The 13804-nt window shown below is 38.3% G+C and overlaps 1 protein-coding gene across 4 annotated transcripts in view; it reads left to right on the top strand.

Moving 5' to 3' along the window:
• The window catches only part of USP10 (ubiquitin specific peptidase 10), a 71969-nt gene that overhangs the window by 25093 nt on the left and 33072 nt on the right, over positions 1-13804 (top strand). Inside the window, exons 1-4 of one of the 4 annotated variants that reach the window (XM_034788174.1) lie at positions 1242-1334; positions 4236-4296; positions 6253-6339; positions 8335-9360. In XM_034788174.1, coding sequence (XP_034644065.1) covers positions 1257-1334; positions 4236-4296; positions 6253-6339; positions 8335-9360 — 1252 coding nt within the window. In that variant the 5' untranslated portion in view covers positions 1242-1256. Of the gene's footprint in view, positions 1-1241; positions 1335-4235; positions 4297-6252; positions 6340-8334; positions 9361-13804 lie in introns of those variants that run through there. The other 3 variants (XM_034788173.1, XM_034788176.1, XM_034788175.1) reach the window with 3 other exon arrangements.

Genomic DNA, 13804 nt, shown 5'->3' with positions numbered 1-13804 from the left:
ATGCTTTGTCCATTTGTATTTGTTTTGTCACCGAGCCCTGTAGTTACTCAAAGATCTAGAAAGAGTGCATATATATATTTTTTTCCGTTCTGTTAAGCCACATTCTGTTTTCTACAAAAACAACAAGGAGTCTGGTGGCACCTTAAAGACTAACAGATTTATTTGGGCATAAGCTTTCGTGAGTAAAAACCTCACTTCTTCGGATGTTTTTACTCACGAAAGCTTATGCCCAAATAAATCTGTTAGTCTTTAAGGTGCCACCAGACTCCTTGTTGTTTTTGTAGATACAGACTAACACGGCTACCCCCTGATACTTGACATTCTGTTTTCTACTTTACTTTCTTTATCTTTCCATTCTCCACCCAGTCATTCTCACTTCCATCCAAGAAAGGATGATGTTTATATAGTTAAATGTCTAACATATGAATAGATCGTTAGGAATACAGAAGTCTCAATACTTTTATTCTGTTACTGTACCTTAAATAATTTTACATGATAGTATACAAGAAAGTATTTTATTTTTTAATTGTTTAAAGAAAATAGAAAGGATCAGATTCAATGGAGAAATGTTTGTGACATTCTAAGGTCAGATCCATTAGCATTTAGGACAATGGTACCAGTTATCTGCATAGCAGCTTGTCCTGTGTTTTCAGTGGCAAACTTGAAGGCTTTGATTGCTTTTATTCAGAGGGGGGAGGACATGGGGAGAGGCTGGGAAGGATGAGACAGCCAGTCTACACAGCAAACACTGGTTCAAACAAAGGAAGACATATATCTGCTTGTTTGAATAGTTCAGTTTTGATTTGCTTTTACAGTTGAGCACAGTTTGAACCTTCACAGGGAGGATTCAGGGAACATGTGTACAAATAATTAAATGAAAATGCACGCAGCAAAAAATAGATTCCCCAGTTCTACAAAAAGATTTTTTTTTTTTAAATTATCCCAGCTAGCTCATCACCAAAGAAAGTTTTCTAGGAAAATACTTCAAAATTTTTTTTAACTTAAACAAGGATTTATTTTCCCTGCCACCATTTAGAATATTGCTGAGGCTCACCCATAGATTCCGTGACATAAATTACTTTACTTAGTAATTATTTTATTTCATCAATTTCAGGGTCAGTTTCTGACAGTTGAGTTTTTCTTTCTTCCTTACTTCCCGACATCTCATTGGCTCCTTAGGGATTCCACCCACTTATCTCTTCCTCCTGTCTGGCACAAACTCCTTATGTTTCAGCAAGTTCCTCCCAAAACTGAACATGCTTCACCTGAGTCCTCTAGTGATCTATTCTTTCCTCCCTCCTCTTCAATATCTGTTTGGGAGACCACAAGGAGAGGTAAGATTTCACGTCAGTGCTGCCAGAAGTGCACCGAGGACACCCAGCAGTACATCTCATCCATCCCATTAAAGCAGTGTTTCTCAAACTGGGGTTGCCGCTTGTGTAGGGAAAGCCTCTGGCAGGCCGGGCTGGTTTGTTTACCTGCCCCGTCCGCAGGTCCAGCCGATTGCAGCTGCAGGCCAAGGTTCACCGCTGTAGGCCAATGGGAGCCGCTGGAAGCGGCGGCCAGTAAGTCCCTCGGCCCGCGCCGCTTCCAGCAGCTCCCATTGCCCTGGAGCAGTGAACCGCTGCCAGTGGGAGCCGCGATTGGCCGGACCTGCGGACAGGGCAGGTAAACAAACCAGGCCGGCCTACCAAGGGCTTTCCCCACGTAAGCGGCAACCCCAGTTTGAGAAACACTGTATTAAAGGTCTCTGGACCCATTTATCGAAGTAGTGCAAAACCACATGATCCTGTTAGTTCCTCACTAAGTCTAGATGAGCAAGGGAGCACCATTGTGCAAAATGCCTTCCACTTTCAGCTTGCTATAAGTTTCAACCCTTCTTCCCAGAAAAAAGATCTGGCCATCACAATCCTTTCATTATCTCCAAACTGGATTACTGTATTGGGGCCAAAGATGAAAGTGATGCAGAGGTTCTAGTTTGTGAAAAATGTGCCAGCTTTACTTCTCAGTGAGCTGTCACTGATTCCTGGTCAGCTTCCATTGCCAAATCAAGACCAGTGAGCCTGACCTTCAAAGCCAGACCCTGTATGTTATCAACTAAATCTCCTTTCATGAGCCTTCAAGACAGCTGTTCTTCCATGGAACAAGGCAGTTTATAATGTCCAGGGCAGAGTATATGAGAGCAGATTAAGATATTCAGCTGCGGAATGAACTTCCGGAGGAGTCTGAAGTTGGCCACCCTCAGAGTACATAGCAAGAGCTTTCTGGTCAAGAAAGCTTTCTCCAGTATAATCAAAATTATTTTATTTTTAAGGTATATATCTCCACCCAGAGCCTCCTATAACCAGAAAAAAAGAACAGAAGACTTCCTGAGGCTCCCCTAAGGAACTTGCTGTGCAGATCTAATTTAGCTGGAAAGCAGATGTATAATGTGATTATGGGTGCTGTAGAAAATCCTAATATTTCTTGAAGCAGAGTGGGTTTCAAGATCAATGTATGCCTATACGTTTGCAACTCAGTTGGGTTGCCTGCGCAGTGACGCATTATGTGTCTGCAGACCACCAGGCCAACTTTGTGGAAGAAGCTAAACAGCAATATGAAATTTAACACCACATGGAATGTACTACAAGTGCAAAGCTTTAGGATATCTTACTTTTTCATGTGAAATATTTAACATGGAATTTATTTATCCTTTAATTTCAGCATACTTAAGGTAAACCAATATGTAGGCAATTGTACTCTTTTTTTCATGTAAGTAGTGAAAGAGTTACATTCGTTCACTAGCTCCAGGTAATGGAGCCTACATTTTATACCAAAGTGCTTGATTCTCTATCCAGATAGTAACCATGGTGGCACTATTTCGACTGGCAGTGCAAATCTAATAGTCTGCATTTTGCTATAGTGAACAGGATAAGATGATCCAGAATAACTGCTTTAAATCTTACTGTATTTTTAAGCAGAGTGTTTGAAACTCTTCAAAGGCAATACTATTTGTGGATAAAACAGAGGGCTTGGCGTCAAAAGGCCTGGGTATTGTTATGGCTCTGCCACAGGTTTCTGTCGTGAACTTTAGCAAGCTATTTAATCTCTTTGTCCTTTCATCCCTTTAATTCTTGGTATGTTTTTGCTATACTCAGATAATCCTGAAGTGAACTGGAGGACAGCTCATGATTCTAAAGCAGGGGTGGGCAAACTACAGCCCCCGGGCCAGATTCGGCCCGCCAGCCATTTTAATCAGGTCATCGAGCACTTGCTGGGGAGCGGGGTCTGGGGCTTGCCCCACTCTGGTGCTCCAGCTGGGAAGCGGGGTTGGTGGCTGCTCGACGCAGCTCCAGGAAGCAGCGGCATGGCCCCTCTCCAGCTCCTACATGTAGGGGCAGCCAGGGGACTCTGCTCTGCACGCCAGCCCCAAGCACCGCCCCCGCAGCTTCCATTGGCCAGGAACCGTGGCCAATGGGAGCTGTGGGGGTGGTGCCTGTGGACAGGGCAGCGTGCAGACTGCCTGGCTGCACCTCTGTGTGGGAGCTGGAGAAGGGCATGTCGCTGCTTCTGGGAGCCGCTTGAGGTAAGCGCCGCCCTGAGCCTGCATCCCTGAGCCTCCCCCAACCCCCTGCTCCAGCCCTTATCCTCCTCCCACCCTCCAAACTCCTTGATCCCAACCCAGAGCACCTTCCTGCACTCCAAATCTCTCATCCCAGCCCCATCCCACAGCCATCACCCCCAGCTGGAGCCTGCACCCCTTCCCGCACCCCAACCCCTTGCCCCAGCCGTAATTCCCCTCCTGCCCTCTGAACTCGCTCCCAGCCCAGAGCACCCTCTTGCACCCCAAACTCCTCATCCCCAGCCTCACCTCAGAGCCCACACCCCCAGCCGGAGCCCTCACACCCCAATCCCAATTTTGTGAGCATTCATGGCCCGCAATTTCTATTCGCAGATGTGGCTTTTGGGCCAAAAAGTTTGCCCACCCCTGTTCTAGAGTTTGTAACTCAAGGTGATGGTAGTCTTTTATCTCTCATCTCTGATTATGGTAAATTAGTCTCTGTAGAGTGTCAAACTACAATGTAGGGATGAGTGTGTGTATATATAGGAATTTAAGTTCAAGACAGCATTTAGGACAATTGGATATAAAGAGTTATTTTTAAATGATCGAGGTATTTCTAATTAAATTAACATAAAATGTTATTTTTAAAGAGCTGTTTTGCCTATCATTAAATCTTATTTTCTTTTCTTTGCAGCTTCCTCCATACAATGAAACAGTTTCTTGTGGTATTAAGTCCACAGGTGAACGTCATGATGGTAAGAAATCATTCCTTTTTTTTCTCTTTTTTTCTTTTTTTTTTCAGGGTGTGGGACTCTCCCCATAAGGTTCTGATATAGTACAGATTGTCTTTAAACTAGTCCTGTTCAGGTTTATTAGCATGTCTATGCGCATGTGTTTGGCAGGCTGCTTTTTCAACACTTGCTAGCCCGTTGAAATCTACAAGAATGTTTGAGAATCTTGTTTTAACATTTTTCTGTAGCTAACTGTAGTAAGTGTGCTTGCTACTTCACTGTGGTAGTTTGTGCTCTAACAATGCCATTAAAAATTTCTTGTTGAAGCTTTTAGAATTCAGTTGAAAAAATTGCTTAGGGCTAGAGCTTAGTATGGAGTTCTTAATCAAGGAGCAACTAAAATAAATAGCTTGGATAGCACTTAACCATCTGTGGACTTTACTGCCCCCTCTGTAAAAGTCTCAACACAAGTATTTTTTGGCAGTTGCAGCCTGAAGATGACTTTGAGAGCAGTGTTCTGCTTAGTGTTCAGCATGACATTCTGTTTCTATGTGGCTCAGCTGTTTTTCTGGAAAATCCTTTTTTGGAGAGAGTGAGAGAGAAAGTATGACTCGCAATGTGAAAATGTGTAACTGAGCTCTGATTTAAAGCAGTAATGGTCACTGTTTTCCCCCCACATGCACATCTTTTCCCCACATGTTAAAAAGGAAAAAAAACCCTGCCTGGTTTCATGATATAATATTTCATATTTACATAGCACCTTCCAGCTGAGGATTTCAATTCTTTATACTAGTCTGCATAATACTTTTACAAAGTAGATAAATATTGTCATTTTACAGCTGAGTTAATGTAGTTGTAGAGAAGTTGAGACTTGTCCAAAGGTATTTGGGAAGCTTGTGGCAAAACTGGAAATAGAAGTCAGATCTCCTTTAGCTAAAAATATACTTGATGTTTGTTTTAAATTTGGCAGCTCATTAGCGCAGCATTTGGAATAGCCATTAAAATTTTGTAGAAGAACAAAACCCACAAGGTAACATTAGGGAAAGTATAAACATAAAGATAAAAGTCATTGGCCATAATTTTCAAATTTTGGTTACTAAACTTAAATTAAATTAATGGAGTATCCTATCTCCTAGAACTGGAAGGGACCTTGAAAGGTCAATCAAGTCCAGCCCCCTGCCTTCACTAGCAGGACCAAGTACTGATTTTGCCCCAGATCCCTAAGTGGCCCCCTCAAGGATTGAACTCACAACCGTGGGTTTAGCAGGCCAATGCTCAAACCACTGAGCTATCTCTCCCCCGAATCTTTTCAGTGGTGCTGAGCAACAACTCCATCTAAAGTCAGTGGAAGTTGTGAGTGCTTAGCACCTTTGGAAATCTGGGAATTTTTTTTTCAGGTGCCTAAATATGGATTTAGGTGCCTGACTTTAAATGCCTACGTTTGAGATAGGGATGATTACCCAAATGGCTTTCTGTATGGTTTAGCACAAGCTATATAGAAAGTTGGTTTCTGCAAATGTTTTTCAGATCCTGCTCAGACCTAAATACTCCCACCCTCCCCTGAGATCGGTTAATGATGGCAAATCAAACTTTGCCTGAAAAATGTCTGTCTTAACAAACCTGCACTGTAATGTGCCTGCATAGTATCATAGTTATGGCTGCATAAGAAGCAGTTGAAACTAAAATGGAAAAAATTACTCAGGCAAAGTCTTTTTAGTAACATTGAGATGACCCATTGATCACATAACCATAGTATAAAATGTTGCTGTTTTTATGGTGTAATGATATCTACAATGAATGGCTGGAGGAGCTGTTGATGCATATTATGAATAATTGTATTTGGCTAAAAAGCTGCATGATACACAGTGCATACTAATTCTTAATACGCATTCACAGCTTTCATTATAATGCATTGACATGATACATTGTAACATCTTCAAAGGGTATCTTGTCAATGTGCAGTATTCTTCATACCTTCAGGTGCATCCATTTCAATCCATGCAACAATAGATCCTCGAAACACCACGGAATGGATTGAAACAAAGGTGGCTGGAAGCAAAGTGGAAGGTACAAAAATAACCATAAAAGAAAGTTGGTCTCTTTCATATTTTTCTTTAAAAAGGCACTAAATACAATGTTAAAACAAATGAGATTCTGTCGTAACTAGTGGCAGTGTGGAAATGAGTGTTATGACCCAACCTTCACAGTTCCTGTAAATAAGAGGTATTTCAGGGATTTGATTTAAAGAAGGAGTAAAAGTCTTAACTCCTTTTTGGTTGATTTTATCCACTTTACAGTTATTGTAAAGTAAGTATTTTTTCTTACTGCAGTTTGGCTATAGGTAATAGATTTAAATTCCTTTGCTAATAATCCCCTGGTTTGCGGGATTAATAGCATGTGCAATTTTGCTCCAGACTATAAAATAGCATACCAAGTCTTAGTCCAAAAGCAATTTTTTCTAATAAGAATTTAGGAAAAATCCTATGCTTGATTGGTTTCAGATTTTAATAAGTTTTAATTAGGGATTGGAAGATTTCAACAGGTATTAAGAAAAATACACAATTTATTCCTAAAACTTAAAAATACTGTGATTGGCATCAACTCTGTTATGCTCTGTTGGATAAAAACAAGTGTTAATGACACTGATACGCTCATTAACGTAAATCTGTTGAAATGCCGTGTGCACAAATAAATTGCACAAAATCGTCTTATCCTGTTAGCAAATGTATAGGTAAACTAGATGAATCTGAAGATGTAGAGATTAGTGTGCCATATTATACGTATTTATTTTGAAATAGGGACCAGTGTTGTTTGAACAGGAATCCTGTAGGAAAAGGATGATCTGAAACTCACTTTCTAGCAACACTTTTTTTTCCTTTTGCAAAACAGAAAACAAATGTTTTCAAGCTCATGGAAGCAGTAATATATGTACCATAGAAAATCACCCAAAATTGTTTTCTGATTAAATATTAATGAAAATTTGTCCTGGGAATTATTAAAATTAAAAAAGGCATGAATTTTATAATCTTAATTACATAAACACCCCTATTTGGTATTCATGACAATTTCTGTCAGTTATACACTTTAAATGTCAAGGCAGCCTGAGGCATGTAGTATTACTAGTTTTGTAATCTATTAATAAAATATATGTGGTGGTCACTTAAGTGCCATACACTTGCAGCATACAGTTCTTCGATATCATGTATAAACAGGAATTTAGTTAGGGTTTTACATTTAAAAAAACATGACTATAACAGCATTTTGGTATATTTCAGTCAATTATGAGAATTTCTTTTCATTTCTTGAAAGTTATGAAATTATCGAGGTAAATTATTTCTCATTGTTCATATACTCACCTTCAGTCAATTTATATTTTAAATGTAATGTGTCTGGCTTTGATCCAGTCACATTAGTTGTATTTCTTGTGACACATAAAATTAATATATCTTTTTTATTATTAAATTGCTGATAATTTTGGATTTCCAAAACCTGAAATTGTAACATTTCCAGTAGATTAGAATGTAAAATATCATTCTGCCATTTGTGACTTGTCTTAAATATTCTTAATTAAAAAATCTTATTAGTTGCAAAGGTGGATTTTACTTTACTTTTGACAAAATGCAGTTTATAGACTTACTGTCATAGAAAATAAGACCTTCTTTAAAGATGTGCAGTAGTATGAAGAAGATGGTTCTTTTCATCACACTCGATGTTCCTCATCCTGCAGTTGGATCCAGGCAGACTACCATTGAAGTCATTCAGACTCCATATAGCTGAAAGGGTACAACTGTGTTTATTGCAAGATTTGTGCCCAGATTTTCTTAAACTGAAGTCCTGCTCTGTGTTGAAGGAAAACTTTGATACTCTTTGCATCCTCATTTCATTTTAAAATCTTTTAAAACCATTCTTTTTCAAGATACAAATGGACATTGAGGATGATTTTTGTTTGTATGAGGAATGTCATTTATACTTGCGTTTCAGGAAAGCAGACTTGTCTGTTACTAATTTTGTATCTTTGTGACTGGACTTTACTAACAGAGGTTTTTAATTTATTTTGTCCAGGGGAGGATTATCGGAGAATTGAATTTGGTGTTAATGAAGTTATTGAGACAGAGTCATCTGTGCTGAATAACACTGACTACAGTATTTCGAGCACTCTGAATCCTCAGGCTCCAGAATTTATTCTCGGTTGTGCATCAACTCAGAAAACCCATGATGACATTCTTAATGAAACTAACTACAACTCCATAGACTGCCAGTTCACTGATCCTGCCCTCGCTTTGGATAGCGGTTCTAATCCTGAAAATGATAGCTTATCTGGGGGCCTTGGACAACGGGAGCGTAAAAAGAAGAAAAAAAGACCACCTGGATACTACAGTTATTTGGAAGATGTCAGTGATGGCATTGTTCCTGCAGAGGCTCTTGTAAATGGCCATGCAAATTCATCAGGACTGAATAGTATAAGCACAGAAGATACGGAACTTACAGGAGACAGACCATCATCAGCCTCACCAAGGACTTGTAACAGCCCTGAAAATTCTGTGGACTTCATTAGTGAAGCTGTGTCTGATGATTCTGTTTCTAGTGTATTAGACAATACCAGGACTGCAGGGCAGCCTGAGATATGCAGTGTTACCAATTCTGAACAATTCTGCATCCCCTCAGAGGCTGGCAGAGATAGCCCTTTAAGGACAGCTGTTGTAGAACCTTATGATGGTACTGATACTACTGAAAATCTTGGTGTTACTAATGGACAAACACTTGAATCCTCTGGTGAGGGCACAGCTGCCAATGGGGTAGAATTGCACACTATGGAAAGCACTGACTCAGACCAAGCTAAGCCCGAGGATGTTTCACCTACTACTGAGGCGACAGCCCCGGTTTCAGGATCAGTCCCTGTTAATCAGCCTGCAAAATCGTGGGCTAGTCTTTTTCACAATTCCAAGCCCTCTGCTTCCACATCTGTGGCCTATGTTGAGACTAAGTGTACCCCTCCTGCCACATCTACTCTGGTCCCTGAAAAACAGGTTGAAGTCAAAGAGGGACCTGTTCCCGTTTCAGAGGATCCTGTAGCCATAAAGATTGCAGGTATAGTTAACAGATACTAGAGTGGACATTCTGGTAGAAGAGTAACACATTTTGCCTTAAAACAAGAGTGTACAGTATTGAGAGAGAGAAGAGACACTTAAGTTAATGCAAGATTAAGGTTGATTTTAATGACACAATTCCGAAAATTAATATAGTTATAAAGTGGGTAACTATTTCAGCTCTGTCCTTTGAATAAACATTGCAATAATGTAATATCATATGATCATACAACAAATACAATAATATAAATGCTACATATAAGCATCTAAAGCCACATGAGGTGTGGTTTAAATTTAACAGCACAGAGTTTAATTTAACAGTCTTACTGGAGGAGCAGTTTAGAAAAAGTGTTTGCTTTCTGTTGAACTGTATTTGCTAAATAGTATGTCTCATTGCCCAGTGTTTGTGAACCTGTTATAATGCATACATTCAAGGCAAGAGTGTTCAGATTGCTTATGTTAGAGTTAAGAAATTCGGTTAATGTTAATATTTCAGCTATAACAGTTCATTAACGTAATTATTTGATTTTGTTTTATCCTTTTTAGGGCTGTCAAACGATTAAAAAAAATTTACTGCAATTAATCACAGTTTTAATCACACTACTAAACCATAATAGAATACCATTTAATTAAATATTTTTGGATGTTTTCTACAGTTTCAAATTGATTACAGTTACAACACAGAAAACAAAGTGTACAGGGTTCAATTTAAATTATTTTGATTACAAATATTTGCACTGTAAAAATGATAAAAGAAATAGTATTTTTTCAATTCACCTCATACAAGTACTGAAGTGCAATCTCTTTATCATGAAAGTGCAGTTTACAAATGCAGATTTTTTTTGGTTACATAACTGCACTCTAAAACAAAACTATGTAAAACTTTAGAGCCTACAAGTCCACTCAGTCCTAGTTCTTATTCAGCCAGTCGCTAAGACAAACAAGTTTGCTTACATTGTAAATAAGAAGCAGGAAGCAGTATCTCCCGTCAATGTCACCTGAAAGTGAGAACAGGTGTTCTCAAGGCACTTTTGTAGCCGGCATTGCAAGGTATTTACATGCCAGATATGCTAAACATTTGTATGCCCTTTCCATGCTCCGGCCACCATTCCAGAGGACATGCTGATGATGCTTGTTAAAAAAAATGTGTCCATTAAATTTGTGACTGTACTCCTCTGGGTGAGAATTGTATGTCTTCTGCTCTGTTTTACTTGCATTCTGCATATATTTCATGTTATAGCAGTCTCGGAGGATGACCCAGCACGTGTTCGTTTTAAAAACACTTTCACAGCAGATTTGACAAAATGCAAAGAAGGTACTGATGTAAGATTTCTGAAAATAGCTACAGCACTTGACCCAAGATTTTAAGAGTCTGAAGTGCCGTCCAAAAACTGAGAGGGACGAGGTGTGGAGCATGCCTTTGGAGTGTAGCTCTTTTAAGACTTCTAATGTGGAAATTACAGAACCCAAACCACCAAAAAAGAAAATCAACCATCTGCTGGTGGCATCTTACTCAGATGATGAAAATGAATATGCGTTGTCAAGCGGAACCCATCAGCATGGAAGCATATCATCTGGAATGGTAGTTGAAGGGACATATGAATCTTTAGTGCATCTGGCACATAAATATCTAGCAACGCCAGCTACAACAGTGCCTTTTGAATGCCTGTTCTCACTTTCAGGTGACATTGTAAACAAGAAGCAGGCAGCATTATCTCCTGCAAATTGTACCCAGCCTTGTTTGTCTGAGTGATTGGCTGACCAATAAGTAGGACTGGGTGGACTTCGTAGGCTCTAAAGTTTTACATTGTTTTATTTTTGAATGCAGATTTTTTTGTACATAATTCTACATTTGTAAGTTCAACTTCTGTGATAAAGAGATTGCACTGGTCACCTAATTGTATGAGCTGAATTGAAAAATACATTTTTTGTTTTTTTCAGTGCAAATATTTGTAAAAAAAAAAAAAGAGCACTGTACATTTTGTATTGTGTTGTATTTCAAATTAGTATATTTGAAAATGTAGTAAACATCCAAAAATATTTAAAATAAATGGTATTCTATTATTTAACAGTGAGATTAATCGCAATTAATTTCATTAATCGCTTGACAGCCCCCCAAAAAAGAAAATTTAGTGTTTCAGTAAGCAGTCAAAACAACCCTACCTGCATTTGTGTGGATTCGTAATCCCCCACATCTGGAGAGGCTTTCTTTAAACAATATAAAATAAAATCACCTCTTATTTGTAACCAATGAACAGGCCTGAGCAAAGAGAAACCTCAGCCCAATGATACTTTGTGGGTAAAGATATAAATTTATAAAAAATAGGGGCTTTGGCCAGAAGTGCCATCATATCCATAGCTATAACAAAATATGCTAAAATATATGTTCTGGTAAAATTGAATAAGAATTTGCAAAATATGTAATACCTAATTAATTGTCCTTCAAGACTTGTAAGACTTCAAGAGACTCAGTCCATGGGTATTTACTTTTCCCAAAATGTTGTCATATGAATCTGCAAAGTAGAATGCATTATGTAAAAATGCTTGCACAAAATCCTGTTGATATGCCATTAACCAATCTATAAGTAAACTGGAAACTAGTGTGTGGACAATTTCTAATGAAAGATTATCTGTATTTGGGAGTTTTCTACTCTAACCAGAAATTGACCGAGGGCTTTCTATCCCAAACCAGCAGGACTACTTGTGGAGGTAAATAGTCTATTTTTTCCCTGTCATTAGTGGTTCTGTTTGAGGCTTGTAAGTAGTAGTCTCACTCACTAAAGATACTTAAGATCTGTAATTTTGCCTCAGGGCGGGGGCAAATCCTACATGACTTATTCACACATGTAGTCTTATTTGCTTACGTGGAACTACTCGCATAAGACGATCAGTGTTTGGCTCTTGAAATCTCATGGTACTGACCTAGCCCAGCTCTGCTTTGCTTTTAAACTAGATGAGATCAGACATATTCAGAGTAGCACAGAAATGGCTGTTTAAAGAGAAACTGTCAACTTTAAAATTATACTACAGTCTCATTTTTTCCCAAATATTATTGTAACAGCTAAAATACTATAAGTGAAAGAAATTACAGGAATTGTTCTTTAGTTTGTTGTTGATTTGAAAGCACTTCGTTTTGTCATTTTGGTTATTTTCTCTGTATAGCCAGATACTATTTTTTCCCCCCTGCTTATATGTATCTTTCACCACGGAAGAGGAGAGAAAAATGTATTTTTTTGAAAATTATTATAAAACTGCAAAGTTGGCAAACGGTACTTAAACGGATATAGTCCTTGAAATTACTTTTAATTTTTTTAAAGTGATTAGATTAAATTGACTAGATGTAAAGCATCCAGCAATTGACTCAATACCAACATTGTTATTCCTGTATTTATTTTATCACAAGATGCACTTATACTTTGGTTATATATTATTTGAGTTTTCTTACCCCGTTAACTTTAAAATGTGTTAAACTGCACTGTGGGTAACAAGTTTAAAAATTATGAAGGTTATTGCTGTAGTAAAATGGTGAAGAACAATTTGACTTTACCCTTTACCCCTTTGACTTAAAGGGCCATTGGAAAATATATAGGTTCATTTTCAGGTTTGCAGTTAATTGTTTTTGAAAGGTTTTACAAATACGTGGCTCTAGGGTCACAGGCAGCAGATGAGCATTAAGCTCTCATTTAAAAAAGTCAAAAAATGTATTTTGTTAAAAGTTCATAAAAAATGGTGTCGTAAAATAGTGAGATTTAACATATATATTTTGTGAAACTGAATTTTTAACTTTTATTTAAGATGTGATTTTTTTTTTTGAATTGTGTGTTGAGTACTTTAAAAGGATAGCTGAGTTAAAAAACCTTTTAAAACAAATTCCCCTATTTTCAGCTCTTAGCAGTTGGAGTAAGTTAGAGCAGTCTTGGGGTTTCTCCATCTGTTCTGTGGATCAGCTCTACATAGAGCTGCAATAAAAGCAAAGCCACCTGGATGTACCTGATCAGCCAGACCATAGAATGTAGCCCAATGGGTGGTGGAGTAGGTTTGTCTATCATATACATACACACACATTTAACTTTTTGTAATTTGTTAATACAAATAAGTATATCCAAAATATATGTACCAAAAACTTTAAAAAACTTCATGTCACTAAAATTTTAAATACTTTTAATGTTAAAATAATAAATTTTCTATTGATGTTTAGGTTCTCTAATGTTATTTTAAAAACATAAATCTGAATTTGGGGCCTAAATTGACCTGATGGCATACCTTTAAGTCTGTCATGCAGTCAGTCTAAAACTAACACAGTATTTCATATGCTTTGAGCTTAGTGGTTATATTTACCTGCTGACGCGGCAGGTTTGGCCGATCGCGGCCCCCACTGGCTGTGGTTCACCGTCCCGGGCCAATGGGGACGGCGGGAAGTGGTGCGGGCCGAGGGATGTGATGGC

This window comes from Trachemys scripta, chromosome 13 (genome assembly GCF_013100865.1).
Source record: "Trachemys scripta elegans isolate TJP31775 chromosome 13, CAS_Tse_1.0, whole genome shotgun sequence".
Lineage (NCBI taxonomy): Eukaryota > Metazoa > Chordata > Testudines > Emydidae > Trachemys > Trachemys scripta.
The sequence above is the reverse complement of the archived record's forward strand: the minus strand, read 5'-3'. Positions and strand labels throughout refer to the sequence as shown.